Below are 23,076 nucleotides of genomic sequence, written 5' to 3'. Positions count from 1 at the left end.
TGCTTTTGTTATATGCGCAAACGATGTGTAAATAGTTGAATCTTGAGTAATTAGAAGGACACAGTTAGGTGTTCTGCATGTTATATGTTTTTTCAATACATAAAAATAATGGGGTCAAATAATCTCGGACTACTTATGTTCGAACTTTAAACATGGATTCTCACACAACCTTGTAGCTTTGCAAAAACATACCTTCAGATTTCAACTTGATGTAGGAAACAGTTTTCTTTTCATGATATTTTTTCTTCTCTCGAAATTCCAAGAACAGAAAGTGGGGAACGTCGAACCATTTACAATACTTTTAAAAAATTAACGTTCTATCTCAATGTCATACAAATTTGATCAACGCTTCCACATTAGTAAAAAAAATAAGGTGATACATGTTCCTTTTATCCGTACAAAAGGTGCAGATTTCAAAAATACATATCCAGTGGAAAGAAAACATTGAAGTCCTAAGTCGCTTGTTTCATTTACCTGGATATTTATGTATCTTCAATAATGACTACTCTGAAACATTGTAGATTATAATCTGGTTCGTGGCTATCTCTTTTTTTTTCTTTTTTTTATATGTTTTCTATTTAATTTCTCTACTACAGATTAAAAAAAAACATAAACATGAACATATGTATTATCAAAGTCAAATTATTCTTTAAAGAAATGGACGTGTTGGCTTTGTTTATGTTCCAGACCATACGAGTATTTGGACGGTACGCGTACGGTCCGGACCGTATACGTATACTCGTACGGTCCGACCATACGCGTACGGTCGGACCGTATGAGTATACGCGTACGGTCCAGCTGACCATACATGTTTTGGGATCATATGGGTTAAATGTTAACAAACATTTATCAAAATCTTAATTTTTAGTTATACAAATTGTTAGTATTACAATTAGATGGATAAAGTAAATAAGCGAACAATTAAAATTAAATATTTGTTTAATTTTATATCCGTGAATCCTATTTTGTTACTCTGGCCCAAGATGACACTTGCTTCCACAAGGATCGTCATATGTTTTTAACATTAACATTTTTTGTTCATGCATGTTCCTTTGCATATGCATTTTTTGTAAAGTTCCTAAATATTCCAAAACAATTGTCCTCCCACATTATGTTTACTTCCGATAACTTTAATTTCAATGAGCATACTGGGCTGTAATTAATGAATTACTGACATGCTAAGTACAGGAGAATTAACAGATCAAATAAGTCTGATTTTTTACAAATAGTTTAAATATTAAGTTTTTATTTCAATAACTATTCAACTTTTTATGTTAATTTGAGATATAAGTTATTTTGATCTGTTATATACATTTGTATCTAATAAACTTGACCAAATTCTTGATATTAGTCCGACCGTACGCGTACGGTCCGACCGTATGCGTATATTGAAAAAGTACGCATACGGTCCAGACCATACGCGTACGGTCCAAATACTCATACGGTCTGGAACATTTACATTATGTTATGAATTGATTATGTCTTTTTAGTCATTTTTAATGGTTCCAGTTATCTATTTTCTATAGAGTATGCTCGAAACGTAAACATCGTAAAAAAATAATTTGTTAAAGGAACAATAACTACCATAAAAACTCAACGCTCATGTTTGGCTTAGTTTGACTATCTATAGACCTCGTCTTACTGATCATTTTTGCTTCTAACGTTTCTATCTATCTATTTTCAAAAGGATAGGCAAAGATATAACATACTATGGATTCATTTATTTTCGTGGGTACTAATTTTTTTGGATTAAGGACAATTTGCATGTTCTCGTGGATATTTAGAAGTTTGCGTACAAGCCTATCTAAATATGTCTGATTTTGAACATTTACTTTCGTGGTTCCCTTGTACCTACGAGTTCCAACGAATAATAATGAATCCACAGTATTAGAAAAAAATTCGTTTACTGACTATTAAAATTGAGAATGGAAATGGGGAATGTGCCAAAGAGACAACAACCCGACCATAGAGCAGACAACAGCAGAAGGTCACCAACAGGTCTTCAATGCAACGAGAAATTCCCGCACCCAGAGGCGTCCTTCAGCTTGCCCCTAAACAAATATATACTAGTTCAGTGATAATGAACGCCATACTAAACTCCAAATTGTACACAAGAAACTAAAAGTTAAAATAATACAAGACTTACAAAGGCCAGAGGCTCCTGACTTAGGACAGGCGCAAAAATGCGGCGGGGTTAAACATGTTTGTGAGATCTCAACCTATACCTCTAGCCAATGCAGAAAATTAAACGCATAACAATACGCACATTAAAATTCAGTTCAAGAGAAGTCCGAGTCTGATGTCAGAAGATGTAACCAAAGAAAATAAACAAAATGACAATAATACATAAATAACATCAGATTAATAGCAGTTAACTGACATGCCAGCTCCAGACTTCAATTAAACTGATTGAAAAATTTTGTCTTCATCATATGAATATCAGGCACAATCCTCCCCGTCAGGGGTTTAGTATCATATCATCATAACATATATGAGAAAAACATAACCCGTGTCATGCCAACAACTGGTTTATTAATAATAAATGTGTTTAGTTCCGATGCAAAGACCCTATAAGTGAATCAATATTAACGCCAAAATATGCAATCTTTAATTACTTACATATGGTTTCGACTTATGATTTCAGCCATTTCATGTATTTAAATATCCTGCTTTGTTGGTCATATATTACTATTTAAAGTTTGTTTATATACCCCATATTTTTCAGGATAATAGAAAAAAGGACGATTATTTTGTAACATTTTTAGTTTGGGAATAATTACACTTAGAAAAAAGCGCCAACTAGTGAAAAATATACAGTTGATATTTCCCATTCAGACCACTTTTGTCACGTCCAATTTTCTCTATCTATAGCGGTTTTCTAAGTTATAGACACAACTTGCATTTTGGGGTTCGTTTTGCTTCGTCTTTAGTTTTCTATGTTGTATTTTTTATACTATTGTCTGTCTGTAGGTCTGTTTCTGTTTTTAGCCATGTCGTTGTAAGTTTATATTCGATTTTGACATGGATATAAGATGTGGTATGTTACCAATGCGAAAACTCTCCATTCACGAAAGGTAAACGATTATAGGTCAAAATACGGTCTCTAACAGGAGCCTTGACTCACACCAAACAGCAATACCAGTACCATCACCAAGAGGGAACCTTGAAAAGAAATCCGAAATCTACCCGAAAGGATACATTCCTCCATTTCAATTTAGTTTTTGAGTCATATCACAGGTCCTTTCATAAAAACATTTTGCGTATGCATACATATCATTTCTCTTATGTTTGCGTCATTGCTTGGGACCGTAAACTTGTTGAGAATAGAATTTGATGAGTGATATATAAAACGATAGTCAAATTATAAAACACGTTTTCTTCTTTCGTATCTAGAAAATTATGGATTTAACTTGGGTTTATAGCTAGCTTAACCTCTCACTTATATGACAGTCGCATCAATTCCATCATATTGACAACGACGTATGAACAAAACAAACAGACATAAAATAAAGCATTGCGCTACTGGTCTGCTGATTCCATCGAACACTAACATTCTTACAACGATGGTATCGACCCAGTGATTTTTATTGACATCAAACGGTATCATTTAACTGCAATAGATGCAAATTTCGACAAACAAACAACAAAATCTGACTTTTTGATGATTGAGGTGAAAATAGTTGACAAGGTTACACTAACTGATATAAATTCAAACAAGTAATCAATTTAAAAAATATTATTATCTGAAACACAGACATCGACAAAGAAGAATTAGGACTGTACAATGGCTGCATTCATTTTATTTGGAACAAACAACACAATTGACAGCCATATTGTCGTTATAAGGAGGACAAGTCAGTGTGCCACATTTCGTACTCGTTACGTATAACAGCTGGCCATTTGTATTAGATTTACCACCTGGAACGTAGTCTGGATGCAGATCAACGCAAATATAGGACGATGCCCTATGTCCCCAGTATCCAGACATAACATAGCCTTCATACTCCTTTTTCCATCCATTGTAGCAAACATTCCGACCTGGAAACATTACAGAAGAAGTTGTATTTATACTTCTACAAAGTGCACAAGGTATATCCTCATTGACTGCGTCACTCCTGAGAAAGTTTTCCTCAAACTCTGTTCCGAAAATAAAACTGTTGCCTGGTGCTGTTTTATTACTAAGTTTCGGATTATTAGGGAGACAAAGCATGTTTGCTGCTCCACCAAACCTGTTTGCATATGACGAACTTTCATGTTCTTGACCTGCAGTATATCCTATAAATAGACGTTTGGTATACAAATCAATAAAAACATATAATTATTGCATTCTATAAATTGTAAGTTAAGTAAGACACTTTGATTTGAATAAGAAGACAGCGGTCGATTTACAAATAAAAATGTTTTGATTAAAGATTATTTTATGAATCATAAATTCCTTTAAATCATTTCCACCAATTAATGTCGTTAGTAAAGTCCAGCTATTGAATTGCGGTATCAATATAAAATTGTGCTTTACATACACAAGTGAGGGAGGAGCATTTATGTCTATGTTTGTGATTTAAATAAAATATATAATATGTGCAAAACAAACATTCGTAATGAATTTTGATTTATCACTAGATCTTCAATATAGTTGCTTTATTAACATTCCGGAATTATACAAAGGTAAATTTTTTTCAGGTTTGATTAAGTTTCCAAATACACCATTTATATAAGAATCAAGTTAAACACAGATACAGAAAAGTAAATATAAAATTTTAATCCTGGTATCAATGATATGTTTATATGCAGGCAGCAATAGTATACCGCTGTACAAAGGTTATTAATCGATTGAGAAAAAAAACAAACCCGGGATACAAACTAAAACCGATAAAAACAACGGAACAACAGAAATACTGACTACAACTAAAATAGATTGTGATAGCTTTTTTATGAACATGTTTGAAAATATAATGACAAGTCTGGTTATATATTTGAAAATATAACTAGAGGCTCTTAAGAGCCTGTGTCTCTCACCTTGGTCTATGTACATATTAAACAAAGGACTCAGATGGAGTCATGACAAAATTGTGTATTGGTGAAGGTGTTATGTTAGTAGATCTTACTTTACTGAACATTCTTGCTTCTTAAAATTGTATCTATCTATAATGAACTTGGCCCATTAGTTACAGAGGAAAATATAATGTAAAAATTTACAAAAATTTACAAAATTAATGAAAATTGTTAAAAATTTACTATAAAGGGCAATTACTCCTTAAGGGGACAACTATTTTGGTCATGTTGACTTATTTGTAGATCTTACTTTGCTGAACACTATTGCTGTTTATAGTTTATCTCTATCTATAATAAAATTCAAGATAATAACAAAAACGGCAAAATTTCCTTAAAAATTACCTATTCAGGGGCAGAAACCAAACAACCAGTTGTACGAATCATCTGAAAATTACAGGGCAGATAGATTTTTACTTGATAAACAATTTTACCAGATTTGCTTTACAGGCTTTGGTTTCAGAGTTATAAGCCAAAATTACATTTTACCCCTATGTTCTATTTTTAGCCATGGCGGCCATCTTGGTTGGTTGGCCAGGCCACCGCACACATTTTTTAAACAAGATACCCAAATGATGATTGTGGCCAAGTGCGGTTGAATTTGGCACAGTAGTTTTAGAGAAGAAGATTTTTGTAAAAGATTACAAAAATTTGGGAAAAACTGTTAAAAATTGATTATAAAGGGCAATAACTCCATTTTGGTTGTGTTGACTTTTTTGTAGATCTTACTTTGGTGAACATTATTGCTCTTACAGTTTATCTCTATCTATAATAATATAATGTAAAAATTTACAAAAATTTACAAAATTAATGAAAATTGTTAAAAATTTACTATAAAAGGCAATTACTCCTTAAGGGGACAACTATTTTGGTCATGTTGACTTATTTGTAGATCTTACTTTGCTGAACACTATTGCTGTTTATAGTTTATCTCTATCTATAATAATATTCAAGATAATAACAAAAACAGCAAAATTTCCTTAAAATTACTATTCAGGGGCAGCAACCAAACAACCGGTTGTCTTATTCATCTGAAAATTTCAGGGCAGATAGATCTTGACATGATAAACAATTTTACCAGCTTTGCTCTACAGGCTTTGGTTTTCAGAGTTATAAGCCAAAATCTACTTTTTACCCCTATGTTTTATTTTTAGCCATGGCGGCCATCTTTGTTGGTTGGCCAGGTCACCGGACACATTTTTTAAACTAGATACCCCAATAATGATTGTGGCCAAGTTTGGTTAAATTTGGCCCAGTAGTTTTAGAGGAGAAGATTTTTGTAAAAGTTAACGACAACGGACGACGGACGACGGACGACGGACGCCAAGTGATGTGAAAAGCTCACTTGGCCCTTTGGGCCAGGTGAGCTAAAAATGAGTCTTGTTAGACAGTAGACATATACGTATAACTACAGAATACATAGAAACATCTTACAACGATTTCTTACCTGAATATACGGTTTCAGTCCCCATGGATGAACATGATGTCTTTCCCCACTGTATATAAGTAGATCCTTGATCTGAAATATAAGATGAAGTAATACATTGTATATATGTCAGTGCCTTTCAATATTCTACAATGGTCAAAGGAAAATTTTCAGTTGTTTAATTCATTTACAAAACAGTTATTAAACAGATCGGAGGAAGAGTAAGATGTGTAATTTTCTGACATAGCCACTTAAAACACAAAATGCAAATGAATCAAGCTTTAATTATGGTACTACGTCTTAAAGACAATAACAATCAAAACCAAGGAGTAAACAAAGTCTCAAAAAATCAAAGGACATTTACATCAACAGTTTTAAATCATAAATAAGAAACAACACAAACTCCACTAAAAACCGGGAATGAAATCAGGTGCTCCGGAAGGGTAAGCATTCCCCGAGCTCATAGAATCATAGACTGATATAGTACGGTAATAATAATACAATTTTCTCAGATATTGACTCTTAGAGAATTAAAAAACTAATCAGCAGAATTTACCGAAACTTCTTTTGTTTGCATTGCTGTGAACAAAACAGAATTTTTAGAAGAGTAAAGGTATATCCCATTAAAATCATCCCTTCCTTAATTATACAGACGGCATCACGAGTTGGTTTCACAGATAATATCGGATTTGTTCCTTTATCGTACTACAATCCGGCTACTTTTTCCCGAATGTGGTCTTTTAATTTATACTATTTACCGGGTTCATAATAACACAAGCAACACGAAGGCTGGCACATGTGGCACAGGATTTCATTACCCTTGCGGAGTACTTGAGATCATCCCCAGTTTTTGATGGGATCCTTGTTCGGTTTTCAATGTTGTGTTTTGTGCACTATTATTTGTCTGCTTGTCTTTATATTATTAGCTATGGCGTTGTCAGTTTATTTTCGATCTATTAGTTTGAATGTCCCTCTGTTATCTTGTGTCCCTCTATATCTTTTGTAAGAATGGTATTGTCCTCACCCCCTTACCCCAAGTGAGATCACACGGGGAACAATCAACACAAAGTAACGACAAATAGGACGATTTATCGTACCTTTTTATGCGGTGATGCTCTATTGAGTCAATCAATCTCTTATATATCCAAACTCGTTTGCTATGACAGAGTATGTACTGACGTTTTTAACGTTGTCTACGTACTACTGGTGAATTATTAAGACACAGATTAATTACTTAAAATATTGATTTTATTACCACAAATTAATTAAAATCATTACTAAATTATTCCAAAGATTTGGTTTTGAAGTTTACCTGTAGTTTTGGAAAAAAGGGATAGTAAGTACATCATCCATTTTATAGTGATGATTTTTTATTCACCCTGTTAATTTAGATGCAATCTGGTTAAATGTACGATCCGTGAAATCCATTTAGAAAGTTAACTTAATTCACACATTGTCAGTAGTTAGATAATTGAAAATTGTTTTTATCGGTAAAATTATTGATTTTGCTATAAACATGGTAAATAAATTGAAACCAATGTTAATATTATTGCTGTACACATATAAACATCCGAGCTTATACATTTTGTCAATCCTATATTTTTTCATTGCATACACAATTATATTTTTCGCTTACTGTAGTGACGTCTTATAAAAATCCTTAGAATATTTGAAGTTTACTGGTCTATATGTCTGTACAGTGATATGACAAAAGTGAGTTCCCACTAAAAAATGGACTTTCATTTCAACCAAAATCGATATTTTTCAAAAACATGTTTCCAAGTAATTGTATGAGCGCTTTTTATAAAATAGATACCATAAGATGAAGAAATGTCTGCAGTTTAATTGTTTATTTTTCCGTAATTTTTGTGAGGTTTGTTTTCGTTATCTAATGGGTTAAACACAAATGCATTTTTTCCGATTTTAAATTTAGTTAGAATATATAGCAAACGTTTCACGAAATGTTTTGCTTTCTGTTCACCTCGTCAGAAAATTAAAATGAGCATAAATAATATCATGTCCAAATAAACAAAAATCTTCAACCATTTCTACATCTTTTGGTTTATTTGATATAAATCAGTCATGTGGTACTTTGGTCATATTTTTTTTTTAAATATTGATTTTAGCTGAAATGATAGAACAATTTTAGAGTGGGAACTCACTTTTGTCCTATGACTGTATAGTTAGTTGTTTTTGTATTTTGAACAAGCTTATAGTAATTGGGAGTACTTTTAGATCTGTATTATTAGTGTATTTTTATTTTATTTTTGTAAGTTCATTATCCTTTGTACCGATCAGAGTTTGTCCCATTTCAACAGATTTTCTTTTCTTATGTTGTTCTGTTATACCACTGTTCCTGGAGGGTTAGGCGCCCAGATATATGATTAAGTCTGCCACATTCTGTACGTGCTTATCAGGAGCATGTCATGAAGATTGAAATATTCAAAACAAATCTTTAGAGGATAAAAAAGTAAATATAAAAGGTGTTAATCCTTGTACATGTTGTATATAAAATATAAACACTTAAGTAGGTTTTGCCGATCTATCTAATGGGTTCAGATGCCAAAGTAAATCACGAATAATGTTTACTTATATGGAAGTTATGAAATTATTTAAGGATGATGATATCATTGACGAGATTCTGTTATCATGAGCACGTGTGATTACTTGCATTTGCACTTTACTCACCGTGAGGTTTATTTTGTTTGAGTTGTTGAATGGTGGCCTGTTGTTCTTGAATGGTTGCCTGTTGTTTTTGAATGGTTGTTTCGTGTTGTAACAGTGTTGTTTGTTGTTGTAACATTGTTGCTTGTTGTTGTTGTAAAGACCGTTCCAAATTATTCAATCTGTTGTTGATGGCATTTGGATCATTTAGTAGTAACCGTTTTGTTCCGTGGATTTCATTTGTCTCTTCCAGTCCTCCCATTAAACACGATCTGAAATATAAAATTATTTGTAATGCGACTATTATAGCCATATTGCCAATCTTTCAAAAGTTTAGAACAAGTAATTTCTAATCATATAAGGAATAACTTAATCTTTGACACATATATAATGCCGACTTATACCTTGGTTATCATTTGACACCTCTAAAAGTCGTTGTGAGTTCGATAAGACTTACAGCATGTTTCAAGTACTTATTCGTCAGTCAAAATAATGTTTCGTTTTATCATCAGTGCAACAAAAGTTAAGAAGAGTTAATCGATTTCAATAAAATTCTGCAATTTGATTTAAATAGGAAAATAAATCAATCGCAAAAAGAAGAGAAAAAAAACAAATTTATAAATGTTATTTCCTTTTGTATAGTTTGCCTAACTGATTGATTGATAAATTGTTAATCTATTGTAATAAAAATTCATAATATCTAATAAAATTTGTAGATTTAGCTAACAAAGTCCTTATATTTGTATAAAGTAACATTCGTTTATAGTGGAAAAGTGTTTAAACGTTAAATAAGCTACAATTAAAAATTGCTGGCTAGTCCCTCTCTGTGATTGATATTAGATAACTCTGGTTAATTTTAATTTCATAAATTAAAAACCTACCTGACATATGTCCGTTAGGATTTCTTTCTCTCGTTGGTATTTAACTCGCTCTCCACTGGAAGTTAAAAACTACCACTCAGGTGTACTGTTATGACTTCCGGTCCAGGTAAACGAGATCAGTTTTCTTTCTCGGCGCTTGAAAGACGGTCGTGTTTTTCAGCGTGGTATATAAAACATATATATACTGTAGTTATAATGAATAGCGACAGTACTAGTGAGCATGTGGATGAACCATGAGATGAGAGAAGTGTTAATGGCGCGGGAACCGCCATTGGCATTAGAAAAACCAGTTTTTCAAGTTCAAAGACGAAGAAAAAGTGGAGAAGTAGATATGACATTCTTGAAGAGAAAATGAATAGTAAGTTGGACAATTTTAATGATAAATTTGATACTTTAATAACATTGTTTCAAGCCAGGAATTGTGCCGAAAATGGCGACAACTATTCTGAGGCAAAAGGTTCGTCACAAAGACAACTTGAAGGTCGTGAGCAAACACAAAGTTTGCGACGGGAATTGTCAGAAAACGAAAATTCTGATGACAATGTTTCAATCAGACCAAGGGACGATGAAATATTAGGTGAAAGTGACAATGAGTGGGACACAAAGTCCTCTGATGAAGAACACTTGTCCGTAGAGACCAAAAAGTGTTTGTTTGATCTCTTTGGGGATGATGCCTTGACAAAAAAGTCTGAAAAGAAAATGGGCATTGGAATTTGACGAGGCACAAAAGCAGGTATTGTTAAATAGTTGGAGAGCTGAACATCCTAATTGAGTCTCAGCTTTTGCTGAAGAAAACAAAGATGATTTTCCAGTACATGAAGATACTGAAATATTTTTACTGGTTCCTACTATTGATGATTTAATAAGTAGATGTGTGATTAAAAAACATGGCAAGAAAGCTTCAGTTACAAAAGGTGGTAAATGTTTATTCAGTCAACCAAGTAAAATGATTGAAAAATAGCTTACAGAGGTCAACAAGCTGCCTACATGGGTATTGTTATGCATATGTATATGCAAAAAGGTTTGGGTGCGCTAATGCAAACCTTACAGTCAGACAACGTAGATTCTGATAAAGCAATACAACAAGTTAGAGATGTATTTGCCATGTCCACTAAAAGCTTAGATCAAGTGGGGCGTACAGGTACTTTTCATCACATTGTACGAAGGCAAGTAGCTATGACTGATACAGGTTTATATGAAATTGATGAGGCTAGAGACTTGTCTGATTTACCATTATCAGCTGATGATGTGTTTGGATCTGACTTTGAAAAATTTCTCAAGACTCGTAAAGAGAAAAGTAAAGCTCTGGACGACTTACTACCAGACATTAGTGTTTAAAAGTCCTATTTGGGTAAGAGAAAGACTGTGTCTTCTTCAGAAGCCTCTGGTTCTAAGAAACCTTATGTGGTAAAGGACAAAACAGAGACATCAGATCGTTCTGGTTATTCAAATAAGCCAAATTTTAATCGTAGACAGTTTGAGAAAAAAGTTGGGCATAGTGAGACTAAAAATGAAGTTCCACATTTTCGGATCCCTAAGTTTAAAAGAGGGGCTAGTAACTGTAGAGGATGAAAAACCTTAGGACACTTTAGATGACAAGTTGAGAAAAGTGAAGTTTCCGAAGATACACATACCGGTCGGGGGCGGTTAACACATTTTTTACAAGAATGGGAGCAGATAACTCAGGATCAGTGGGTTCTGTCAATAATCAAAGACGGTTACAAACTGGAGTTTCTGCAAAAACCTCCTTTTCAGGGAATAAAAAAGACAGTAGTCAGTACAAAAATTTAAATTTAGAAATAAATTCTCTTTTGGAATAAGGGGCTATAGAAAAAGTACCAGTCAAAGAAAGAATGCCAGGTTTTTACAGTACATTATTTCTAGTTCCAAAAAAGAATGGACAAATGAGACCGGTTATAAATTTCAAACCACTGAATCAGTATCTTCGGAAGCAACACTTCAAAATGGACACAATTTCAAGAGTGTTAAACTTAGTAAAACAAGGAGATTGGGCAATAAGTCTGGATTTAAAAGACGCTTATTTGCATATAAAAGTATTCAAAAATCACAAGTAATACCTCAGATTTTCTGTTCAAGGTCAAGTTTACCAGTTCAAAGCCCTTTGTTTTTGCCCAACATCATCACCACGAGTTTTTACGAAGGTGGTGTCAGTAGTTGCTGCCCATTTAAGAAAGCAAAACATACGTCTAGCAGTATATCTAGACGATTGGATGTGTGTCAATCAGTTTCAACAAAAACTTGTAATAGATCGAGAAATCACGTTGAATCTCCTTGTTCGACTAGGCTTTTTAATCAATCACGAAAAGTCCAGTTTGATACCAAATCAAACAATCACTTATTTGGGAGCGGTGTTCAAGTTCGATCAAGGTTTGATATTACCAACTCAGGACAGGATACAGAGTCTATTTTTATCAGTACAAAAAGTAATGAATGGAATGGTAATAGCCAGACATTACATGGAAGTATTGGGGAAAATGGCATCTTGTCTAGAGTTGATCCCGAATGCCAGGTTATTTATGAGGCCTGTCCAATTAAATTTACTTCGAAATTGGAACCCATCAAAAATGAGTTTGGATTTTCAAATTCAATGTACTCCAAACCTAAAAATTTGAAATGGTGGTTGTCTTCAGCAAACATTATGCAGGGAAGATCTTTCAAACAAAATCAGACCTCAGTTATGATCACGACGGATGCCTCCAAGTCAGGTTGGGGGGGGGGGGGGGTCACATGAACAATCTAACAGCTCAGGGTCTTTGGACAGAGGAGCAAAAACTGTTACATATAAACATTCTAGAATTGGAAGCAGTTTTTCTGACTGTGAAGAAATTTCAGAAATTTTTGAAAAACAAACTAGTTTTGATTCGGTCAGACAATGTTACGGTAGTCCAATACAAGGAGGGACTCGGTCACTTCAGCTATGTCAACGGACTTGGGATTTATGGATGTTTGCCCTAGAAAACAAAATTTATCTGAAAGCAGCACACATTGCGGGAGTAAACAATGTGTTAGCAGATCAATTGAGTCGGATAAAAATTCGGGCAACAGAGTGGGAATTGGACAATTCAGTTGTGCATCAATTTTTTCAAAATTGGGGGCATCCAACAATCGATCTTTTTGCGACAAACGAAAACAAAAAAACAGTTGTGTTTTGCTCATGGATGAATCACCCACAAGCATTAGGATGATCTGTCCATAGAATGGAACAAAATGTTTGCCTATGCATTCCCCCCCCCCCCTTTGCACTAATTCCAAAAATTTTACAGCACATGCAAAAATTTCAGTTCGAGATAATACTGATAGCTCCACATTGGCCAAGACAACTTTGGTATCCCCAGTTGTTACAACTACTAGTAGCTTGTCCTCTAAAACTTCCACTAGTAGAAAATCTGCTGGTTCAGGGCAAGAGAAAAGTGGCACATCCGAACCCAGAAGTGTTTCAGTTAACTGCATGGCTACTATCGACCAGCAGCTCAAAACAAAAGGTTTTTTCTGAAAACGCTAGGAAACTCTTGTCAGCATCTTGGCGGGCAGGTACTCAAAAGGATTACAAAGCTAAATTTAGAAGATACAATAGCTGGTGTTCTGAACAGGATATCGATTCCTATACAGCTTCTTTAGAAAAGTATGCAAATGTTTTAACACATTTATTTGACAAAGGTTTACAGTATAGGACAATTGCAGGTTACAGGTCTATGCTGTCTTCAGTATTATATCCTATTGAAAACATCCCTGTTGGTCAGCACCCTTACATTATAAGATTACTGAAAGGGATTTTTAATACGAGACCGCCTAAACAAAAACTTGTACCCGAGTGGGATTTACCTTTGGTCTTAGACTTATTAAAGAAAGAACCTTTTGAACCAATGAAAAAAGCTAGTTTGAAATATATAACTTGGAAAACAATTTTTCTTATTGCAATTACTACTTTTAGAAGATGTGGGGAGTTGCAATCTTTGAGTATTGGTGAAGGTTCAGTTAATGTTCAGAAAAAAGTGGTAACTTTTTTACGTCATGGTTTGTCAAAACAAGATAGAATTTCTGATCAAAGTCCAACTATTTTTGTTCCAGCTTTTGAGAACAACAGATTATTAGAATCTAGGAGGGCTTTGACACATTATTTGATAATACAGAGGATTTAAGAGACAAGAATGGCAAAGATGAACAGAAATTGTTTTTAACTGTAAATAAACCACATAGACCAGTGTCTTCACAAACTATTTCAAGTTGGTTAGTTAAAGTGATAAATAAAATTGAGAATGGAAATGGGGAATGTGTCAAAGAGACAACAACCCGACCATAGAAAAAACAACAGCCGAAGGTCACTAACAGGTCTTCAATGTAGCGAGACATTCCCGCACCCGGAGGCGTCCTTCAGCTGGCCCTAAACAAATATATACTAGTTCAGTGATAATGAACGCCATACTAATTTCTGAATTGTACACAAGAAACTAAAATTAAAAAAACACAAGACTTACAAAAGCCAGAGGCTCCTGACTTGGGACAGGCGCAAAAATGCGGCGGGGTTAAACATGTTTATGAGATCTCAACCCCCCCCCCCCTAAACCTCTAGCCAATGTAGAAAAGTAAATGTATAACAATACGCACATTTAAAATTCAATTCAAGAGAATTAAACATGCATATAAGAAACAGAAGAAAGATATTCCTTCAGTGAAAGGACATTCTACTAGGTCAATTGGACCTTCCTTGGCTCTTTTCAAAGGAGCTAAAATGAAAGACATTTTAGATAGTGCAGATTGAAGTCAAGCCGACACTGTTGTGATTTTTTATTAAAAGATGTACAGGTGGATTTTTTAAACATTTGAATACTTTCCCGACGAGTTTGGTGGAGAAAATGTTTTAGTTTTGTGTGTAAATATTAACAGTGGTATATTTTAACTGTATGTAGAAAATAATTACAACATGAAGTTGTGGGAGACATTTTTATAAAAAATGCAGAAAAAAATTTAAAAAAAATTAATAAAACTTTAAAAACTACAAAAAGATGTTTGTACATATATAAAATGAACTGATGTGAAGAAGAGGAAAATTATTCCCAAAGATCTATAGAGGCAAACTTCTATTCACCCACATCCAGAAAGGGATTGCTTTGGAATCAGAAATAATCCTAACGGACATATGTCAGGTAGGGTTTTAATTTATGAAATTAAAATTCAAAAATTTGTAAACAAGTTAAAATTTTATGAATAAAGTATACCTACCTGACATATGTCAGACCATCCTACCTCCCCGTAAATGAGAAGTTTGATACGCGGTGTCTTGCAAGCGCCGTGTGAAAACTGATCTCGTTTACCTGGACCGGAAGTCATAACAGTACACATGAGTACTAGTTTTTAACTTCCGGTGGGGGGCGAGTAAAATACCAACGAGAGAAAGAAATCCTAACGGACATATGTCAGGTAGGTATAATTTATTCATAAAATTTTAACTTGTTTACAAATTTTTGAATTTTCCAATCAATCTATCATTAAAGGAAAATAGAAAATTCGTCTTTCATTTATAGTCCTATTCAGAAATGATAAACGGTACTTTATATTGGTATGTAATCATTTTAAACATTTCAAATTTATAAAATTATATTCGTACATCAATGTTTTTGATACACCAATAACAAAAACTGAAATATATTGAATTGATACATTTTGTAAGTATTCAAAATTATATCAGAAACCTATTCTTAATTATAAAATAATGAACATGTTAAAGGGAGAGAATACTGGCATATCTTTTTCCGAATCGGCACATAATACAAAGGAATGTCACTCTAGCATACAAATGGCACATCAATATTATTAATTAACTGTGCATTCGTGCTCCATCTTCAATGAAGATTCTAAATTATAAATAAAACCAAAAGTTGTTAATCTATAGGATGTGAAGACGAATGAAAGCTAACCAATATTTCTTTGAAATTTTTTAAAACTTCCTCATAGCTCACAATTAACGTTTTACACAATATTTTAATAAAGTAGTAAAAGATTATTTGATTCTCAAAGTGTTAGACGCAATAAAAATAGTATGTTTGCATCACCTTACCCAAATACAGATTTAATTAAATCCTGAACATTTCGACATTTGTTAGTTTATTTTTAAAAATACCGGTTTGTAACAAATCACATGTACAAGTTAAGATCCGACTAAATACCGATATCCTAATATCAGGTAAATTTGCTATGTTATGAAATGTGAAACAACTTAACAGAGAAAACCAATTTAAACTAGATTTGCCATTGCAAGCAATAGCGGAGGATGTCACCCCGTTCTGGACATTGTGACAGTAGCAACAACCAGTTTGAGTGTACCAAAGTCACATGGCACGTCTAGTATACATGTCCTTGACCCCCCCCCTTTTTTTCTCTTCTCGTAGAATAAGAGTGATGTCTATATATAGTTGGGGAACTCTTTAAAATCTTAAATTAGACACATATATTATCGTGGACTTAGGACATAACTAGTCTTTTTATAGAGGACCTCGGAACAGACAACATGTGTATATATTGACGGAGCGGCATACTAACTGTTCATTTTGTTCTTCAATAGCTCGAGTATCACACGATACATATATCTTATCTAGTACAATTTAATTACACGCTCATCGATTGATTTCAGCTAATGTGTATATTTTTGCAGGTGTTCAATTAACGGATGTGTACTTTAATGCAAGTGCAGAATTGTCAATTATGTGTACTCTTCGTGTTTTTCTCTCTCTCAGTGGCGATTTTCTCTTCAGAGCACGGTTTTTGTATAGAATAGAAAGAAGCACGTTAAATTATATATTCGTTTTCTTCTAGGATATTCTAGAAGATGTTTTGCACATAGTCCAAATCAAAGAATTTTGTTTCAAATTTTCGAGGTTTTTTTTTTTTGGTTTTTTTTAGCTGTTAATTTCCCTGGCAAAGGCGGCCATTTTGAAAATTTCAAAGACAGATGACAATACCGTAGCATTTAACCGGGAATGAGCTTAAAATTTGTACGAAAATTTTACTTTGACGTTTTTTCCATATGGGTCCCATGTGCACTTTTAGTGTTATCTCCATGGTAACAGCAGCTATCTTAAACATTCCAACGGAACTCGGCTGGACAAAAATTGTGGAAGAAAAACATCGTAGAATAACATAATATCCCCCCTTTTTCAAAGGGGTGACATAACTAAACCAGTGAACAGAAAAAAATATATAACATTAAACAAGCCATCATGATATACCTTTCTATTTTGATTGAATCAGAAAAAATTCTGAGCACAGATTTTCCAATCTTCCATTTTATTTACTTTACAACATCATTGGTCAAAAACACAAATTCATATATCTTGGGCATTTTAATGCTTTCCATTGTTTGACATAGTCTATCTTTTCCAGTTGAAAGGTTTGATTGTCTCTTCTTCAAAATATCTAAACAGGTGACATCGTCTATACGAAAGTCAGTAAATAATAATAATTTTCAAATTTGCATATGGTTTTCTTTAAACAGCTTCAAACTTATCTGTCATATTTGTAATTCGTAAATTGTTTAAGATTTGTTATAGGTTAGGCTGTTAGCTTCGTTATTGAATTGTTTCATATTTTTCATGTCGGGGCTTTGGGTGTTCATGTTGAAGGTAAATACGGAAAAGCGTTAAATTGATAACGTGTTGTTTCATTTTTAATAGCTGTGTATATTACGGATTATTCTCATGATCTCGCTGTACGGTTGTCTACAGGTGTTTACATCCACATCATCTCAACTTTGGTGGATAGTTGTCTTATTGACAACCATACCACATGTTATATCAATAAAAGAATCCGGAATTATCTATAGACATAAAGCATAAAGTCTATGTTAAATAATGACCATGGTCATCTGCAATGAAACATAAAACATTGGATTTATTTACAAGCACAGTTGTTCCATAGTTTTAATTAGTTATAAAATGTACCAGGTTTATATGTTGATACGCCAGATGCGCGTTTTGTTTATATAAGACTCATCCATGACGCTGAGATAAAATAAATAGTTAGAAAGCCAAACCATGTACAAAGTTGAAGAGTACTAAGGGCCCAAAATTCCAGAAAGTAAGTAGTAAATTTACGTACACAATTATAATCATCTAATAGGTACACGGCATCACGCATGATTACTTAAAGCTAATACTTTTAAATTGAAGGGACATATAATCCACATAAAAAGATAAATGCAGGATGGGAAGCACCATTTCTAAATTCCAAAACCGTAAGTGGTAAGCATGATCTGCATGTTACGGGGCGCCGAATGGGACTCTTGTGGTTTTGTACTCAAAATTCAATTTTGTACGGACAAAAGTGACTTTTGTTCAACAAAAATAAGTTCAGTTTAACAAAATTTGTATCATACTACAAATTAAAAATTTTGTCATACAAAATTATCTATCAGCGGACAAAAGTCACTTTTGTCATGACAAAATTCATTTTTGTTACACAGACTTGAACTTTGTTACCTAATTTGAAAATTGGGCGACAAAAGTCAATTTTGTATTCAAATTAGTTTAGTTTGGTTTCTGTAAACTAATTTGCATACAAAATCGACTTTTGTTACACAAAATTGACAAAAATGAATTTTGTCTCAACAAAATTGACAAAATTGACTTTTGTCTCAACAAAATTAACAAAATTGACTTTTGTCTCAACAAAATTAACAAAATTGACTTTTGTCTCAACAAAATTGATTTTTGTCTCAACAAAATTGACAGAATTGACTTTTGTCTCAACAAAATTAACAAAATTGACTTTTGTCTCAACAAAATTGACAAAATTGAATTTTGTCTCACAAATTTGAATTTTGTCTCACAAAAGTCAATTTTGTCTCACAAAAGTTAATTTTGTCTCACAAAATTGAATCTTACCTCAAACAATTGACTTTTGTGATTTAATTTCCATATCAGGTAACAAAAGTCAATTTTGTATGCAAATATGTTTATATTTGCATACCTTTTAGACAAAATTGACTTTTGTCATGACAAATATGAATTTTGTCTACAAAAATGAATTTTGTCATGACAAAAATGAATTTTGTCTACACAAATGAATTTTGTCATCACAAAATTGAAGTTCTCACAAAACAAGTCTGTAGCACATAGTTTTGTAAGACAAAAATGATTTTGTTATGACAGAATTGAATTTTGTACAAAACCACAAGAGTCCCATTCGGCGCCTCGTACATGTAGCATTGAACCACACAAATAGAGATATCAAATACAACATTATCTTTTTAACTACATCAACAAAAATAATAACAAAAACAAAAAAACAACAGAGATAAATTTAATTTGATCAGTTACAAGTAACATATACTAGTCAACAAAAGAAACGGTATACAAATAAACTCATCATAGATACCAGGATTAAAATTTTATATTTACACCAGACGCGCGTTTCGTCTGCAAAAGAATCATCAGTGACGCTCGAATCAAAAAATGTTTTAAAGGCCAAATAAAGTAAAATGTTGAAGAGCACTGAGGACCAAACATTCATAAAAGTGTTGCCAATTACAGCTAAGGTAATCTATTCCTGAGGTACAAAACGCTTAATTTTTTCAAAATTTAAAGTTTTGTTAAGCTGGTGTCACACATTCACAATTTTTTCTGCCGTCCTTGACAAGACCATTCCCGATTAAAATTTATTAAAAGTCTGATCAAGATCCTATGAATCGTAGATGGAAATTCAAACTTTAATTAAAATTAAAAAAAAAAAAATAATCACGACAACAATCAGATATTGTTCAGGAAGCGTCGATATTCAACCGTTTCCAAGCGAATTTATCCCGATAATCCCGTTCTAAGTCCGCTTCTAGTCCGATTTGTCTTTTTCGCCAGGTAAAATTTGACCGAGTCTGTTACGACTGCGTCCCGATTCTACCGAATGTACTCCAACAGAGATTAGATAGTGACAAGACAATGAACCGACGCTGACGGAAGTTATCCGTTTGAAAACTGTTGGCATACTCGGGATGATCAGGTACTGTCGGAACGTAATCCTATCACGGTCCGCTCTATCGCATTGCAAACGGCTTTGCCTGGTCTCAGTCGTATTGTATTCTGTAATTGTCGGGACTCTGACGTGGGTATCATTGACGAATTTAGAATTAACAACGGGACTGTTTCGGCACGGTTACGGCAAAAACGGTTCGCAATCGACAAGATCTGGATGCAATCTGGACTCAATCGGCAGAAAAACAGCAATGAAAATTTTTTCCAGATCATTCCCGTTCCACAGGACACCTTCCCGAATACGCAGAACATTGTTAGGAATTCGATCCGATACAGCAGAATCTGTCACGTCATAGGCACGATTGTAATCCGACTAGACAAAATCGGCCCTGAATGTTACGGGACGCACCTAACTGTCGTGGTGCTTTGTCGAACTATTCGGACCCTTCCCGACAAGGAATCTGTTACGAACTAAAACGACTGCGTTCAGACAATAATAGGACATTCCAGATAATTGAGGGTACTAATCCGGCTTTTTCACTTTTCGTGTCGTATCGCTGTCTGATCTCAAACGGGAGCAATAATCGGCAATGTGTGAACCCCGCATTAACAGTTAATTTATAATTATTAACAGATCAATGATAACTCAAGTCAACACAGAAGTGCTGACTACTGGGCTGGTGATACCCTCGAGGAAATAAATCTCCACCAGCAGTGGCATCAACTTAGTGGTTGCAAATAAACTCATCATATATACCAGGATTAAAATTTTATATTTACGCCAGACGCGCGTTTCGTCTACAAAAGACTCATCAGTAACGCTCGAATCAAAAAATGTTTTAAAGGCCAAATAAAGAACGATGTTGAAGAGCACTGAGAACCAAAAATTCCTAAAAGTGTTGCCAAATACAGCTACGGTAATATATTCCTGAGGTAGAAAACGCTTAGTTTTTCAAAAAATTTAAGTTTTGTTAACAGTTAATTTATAATTATGAACATATCAATGATAACTCAGGTCAACACAGAAATGCTGACTATTGGGCTGGTGAAACACTCGGGGAAATAAATCTCCACCAGCAGTGGCATCGACCCACTGGCAAGTTTGAACTACATTTTATTATAAATGTATTATAAAAAGGAAAATGTAAAATTATCATATGAAAAACATTAATTTACAAAGCAAATGCATTTGGTGACAACCGATTACATTGAGTGTGTAGGTAAAGGTAAAGGTGGGGTAAAAGTAATATATTTGGTTAGCTTGCTTAAGCTTGCTAGCTGATCCGTGACTTCATTACTGGGTAAGGTATACTACCCTCCTTTCGAAGTAGCCTTCTCCTACAGAGAAATATTTGTTATATGTCGGACTAGTCTACTCTTAAAGGAGGGTAGTTTACCTAAACTAAAGTTGACTTCACCGTTCAGCTAGCAATCAAGCTAACCGAAGATATACCTTTACCTACACACTCAATGCAATCCACTGTGAAAGAATTTGATTAGAATGGAAAGTTACGAAATACCGAGCTATTAGACACAGGAGTCAAATTTATTTTGCGAAAAATGATGACAAAAGTCGGTACTTAATTTCGATAATGAGAATTAAGTGTTCAAATATCTACAAAGGGCATTCAAAAATTTTATCAGACCCTGTTCAAGTTTAAAAATTTAAAGTTCTTACATCGATATTGGAATTTCTAGAAAATTGTTCCAATTTTTGCCAGAAATCAATGGCTTTGAAGAGAAAATACTCTGTAAAATTATACCAATAGGGCAATTATATACCTCGGTATAGTGTATCCAATTTTATTATATATGGAAAATACATTGCCTTGTATCGTTTCTTTTGTTGATTAGTATATAATATCATTTTAGCTTAAACAATCATAGTCTCTTTTTATCATCTTTTTTCATTAATGAGATTGCTTGGGTTTTTTTTGGTTTTTTTTTGCATATAAACAATAGACGTAGGTTATTTTGAATAGGTGTATAAAATGTATTTGGAAATTATGAGAATATATAGCCGACCATCCATTTACACTAAATGACACAAAAACACCATTCAACCTTAATAGCCCTTACTTAAAACAGAAAGCTGCAATTATTACAAAAACAAATTGAACTCTTTTATGAGTAAATTCGAAGTTCAAATTAAAAAGGCACCATGTAACTTATCCTGATCAGCTTTTTAAAGATTGATTAATATGTATCATTTTTGTGAATGTTTTTTTTTTTAAATTTTACAGGTAACACAACTACACACAAGCCATAAAACACAGAAACCCTTCATCTCCCATTGAAAGCTACAATCACCAACAAACGCAACACAAATACAAAAAAAGATGTACAGACTATCCTGGCTAACAACAAAGAAAAAATCACACTCAAGGTATAATCTAAAATGATGTGGCATGATTGCCAACGAGACAACTCTCAACAGAAGACAAAAATGACTTAGAAATTATCACTTACATTTCACTGTACGGCCTTCAATTACGAGCAAAGTCCGCACTGCATAGCCAGTCTGGTTGTCATTTATCTGGCACAACAGCGAAAAGGGTTCAACCAGTTGTTAAAAGAAATCGAGTACAGATTGTTTGAAGACCATCATATTCTTGATTTTAAGATAATGTACTAAATTGTCCTGCATAGTAGTTGTAAATAAAACTGATTCTGTCTTCAAGTAGTGATAAAACAGTAATGAATTTACTTGTATGTCTAAACAAAGAAAAGAAAAAGGCAATGAAACAGCAATCAAACAACAAGTATTTCGAAAAAAATCATAAACCTCAGTTTTCTTTTGATTTAATACACATTGAATTTATAGTCGTGCAGTGTAATATGATCAGCTGGAATACAGAGAGTTTAACAGTAATTTTTAGAATGAATCGTACAATGAAATATCTACTGGTCTAAAACGTATTTTCATTTGCAATAACGACTGCTTATGTAGCTAATGCATTAGTGTGACTGTTCTGAACTTAATTTATCTAATTTGACATTCGACAAAGACACTTGAAGATTTTTTTTTGTCAGGGAGAGTAGAGGTTACTGTCTCATTGGCGTTATTCCTCGTCTC

General features: G+C 33.5%; 1 protein-coding gene across 1 annotated transcript; it reads right to left on the bottom strand.

Moving 5' to 3' along the window:
- Positions 1–3,785: 3,785 nt before the first annotated feature.
- On the bottom strand, positions 3,786–9,486 carry LOC143044224 (uncharacterized). Its single transcript, XM_076216153.1, has 3 exons — positions 9,164–9,486; positions 6,497–6,568; positions 3,786–4,275 (listed from the first exon to the last, which is right to left on the bottom strand). Exons 1-3 carry the CDS (start codon positions 9,450–9,452, stop codon positions 3,800–3,802), a joined length of 837 nt encoding a protein of 278 aa, XP_076072268.1. The 5' UTR covers positions 9,453–9,486; the 3' UTR covers positions 3,786–3,799.
- Positions 9,487–23,076: the final 13,590 nt, after the last annotated feature.

This window comes from Mytilus galloprovincialis, chromosome 9 (assembly GCF_965363235.1).
Source record: "Mytilus galloprovincialis chromosome 9, xbMytGall1.hap1.1, whole genome shotgun sequence".
Classification (NCBI taxonomy): Eukaryota; Metazoa; Mollusca; class Bivalvia; order Mytilida; family Mytilidae; genus Mytilus; species Mytilus galloprovincialis.
This window is presented reverse-complemented; position numbering and strand designations above follow the sequence as displayed.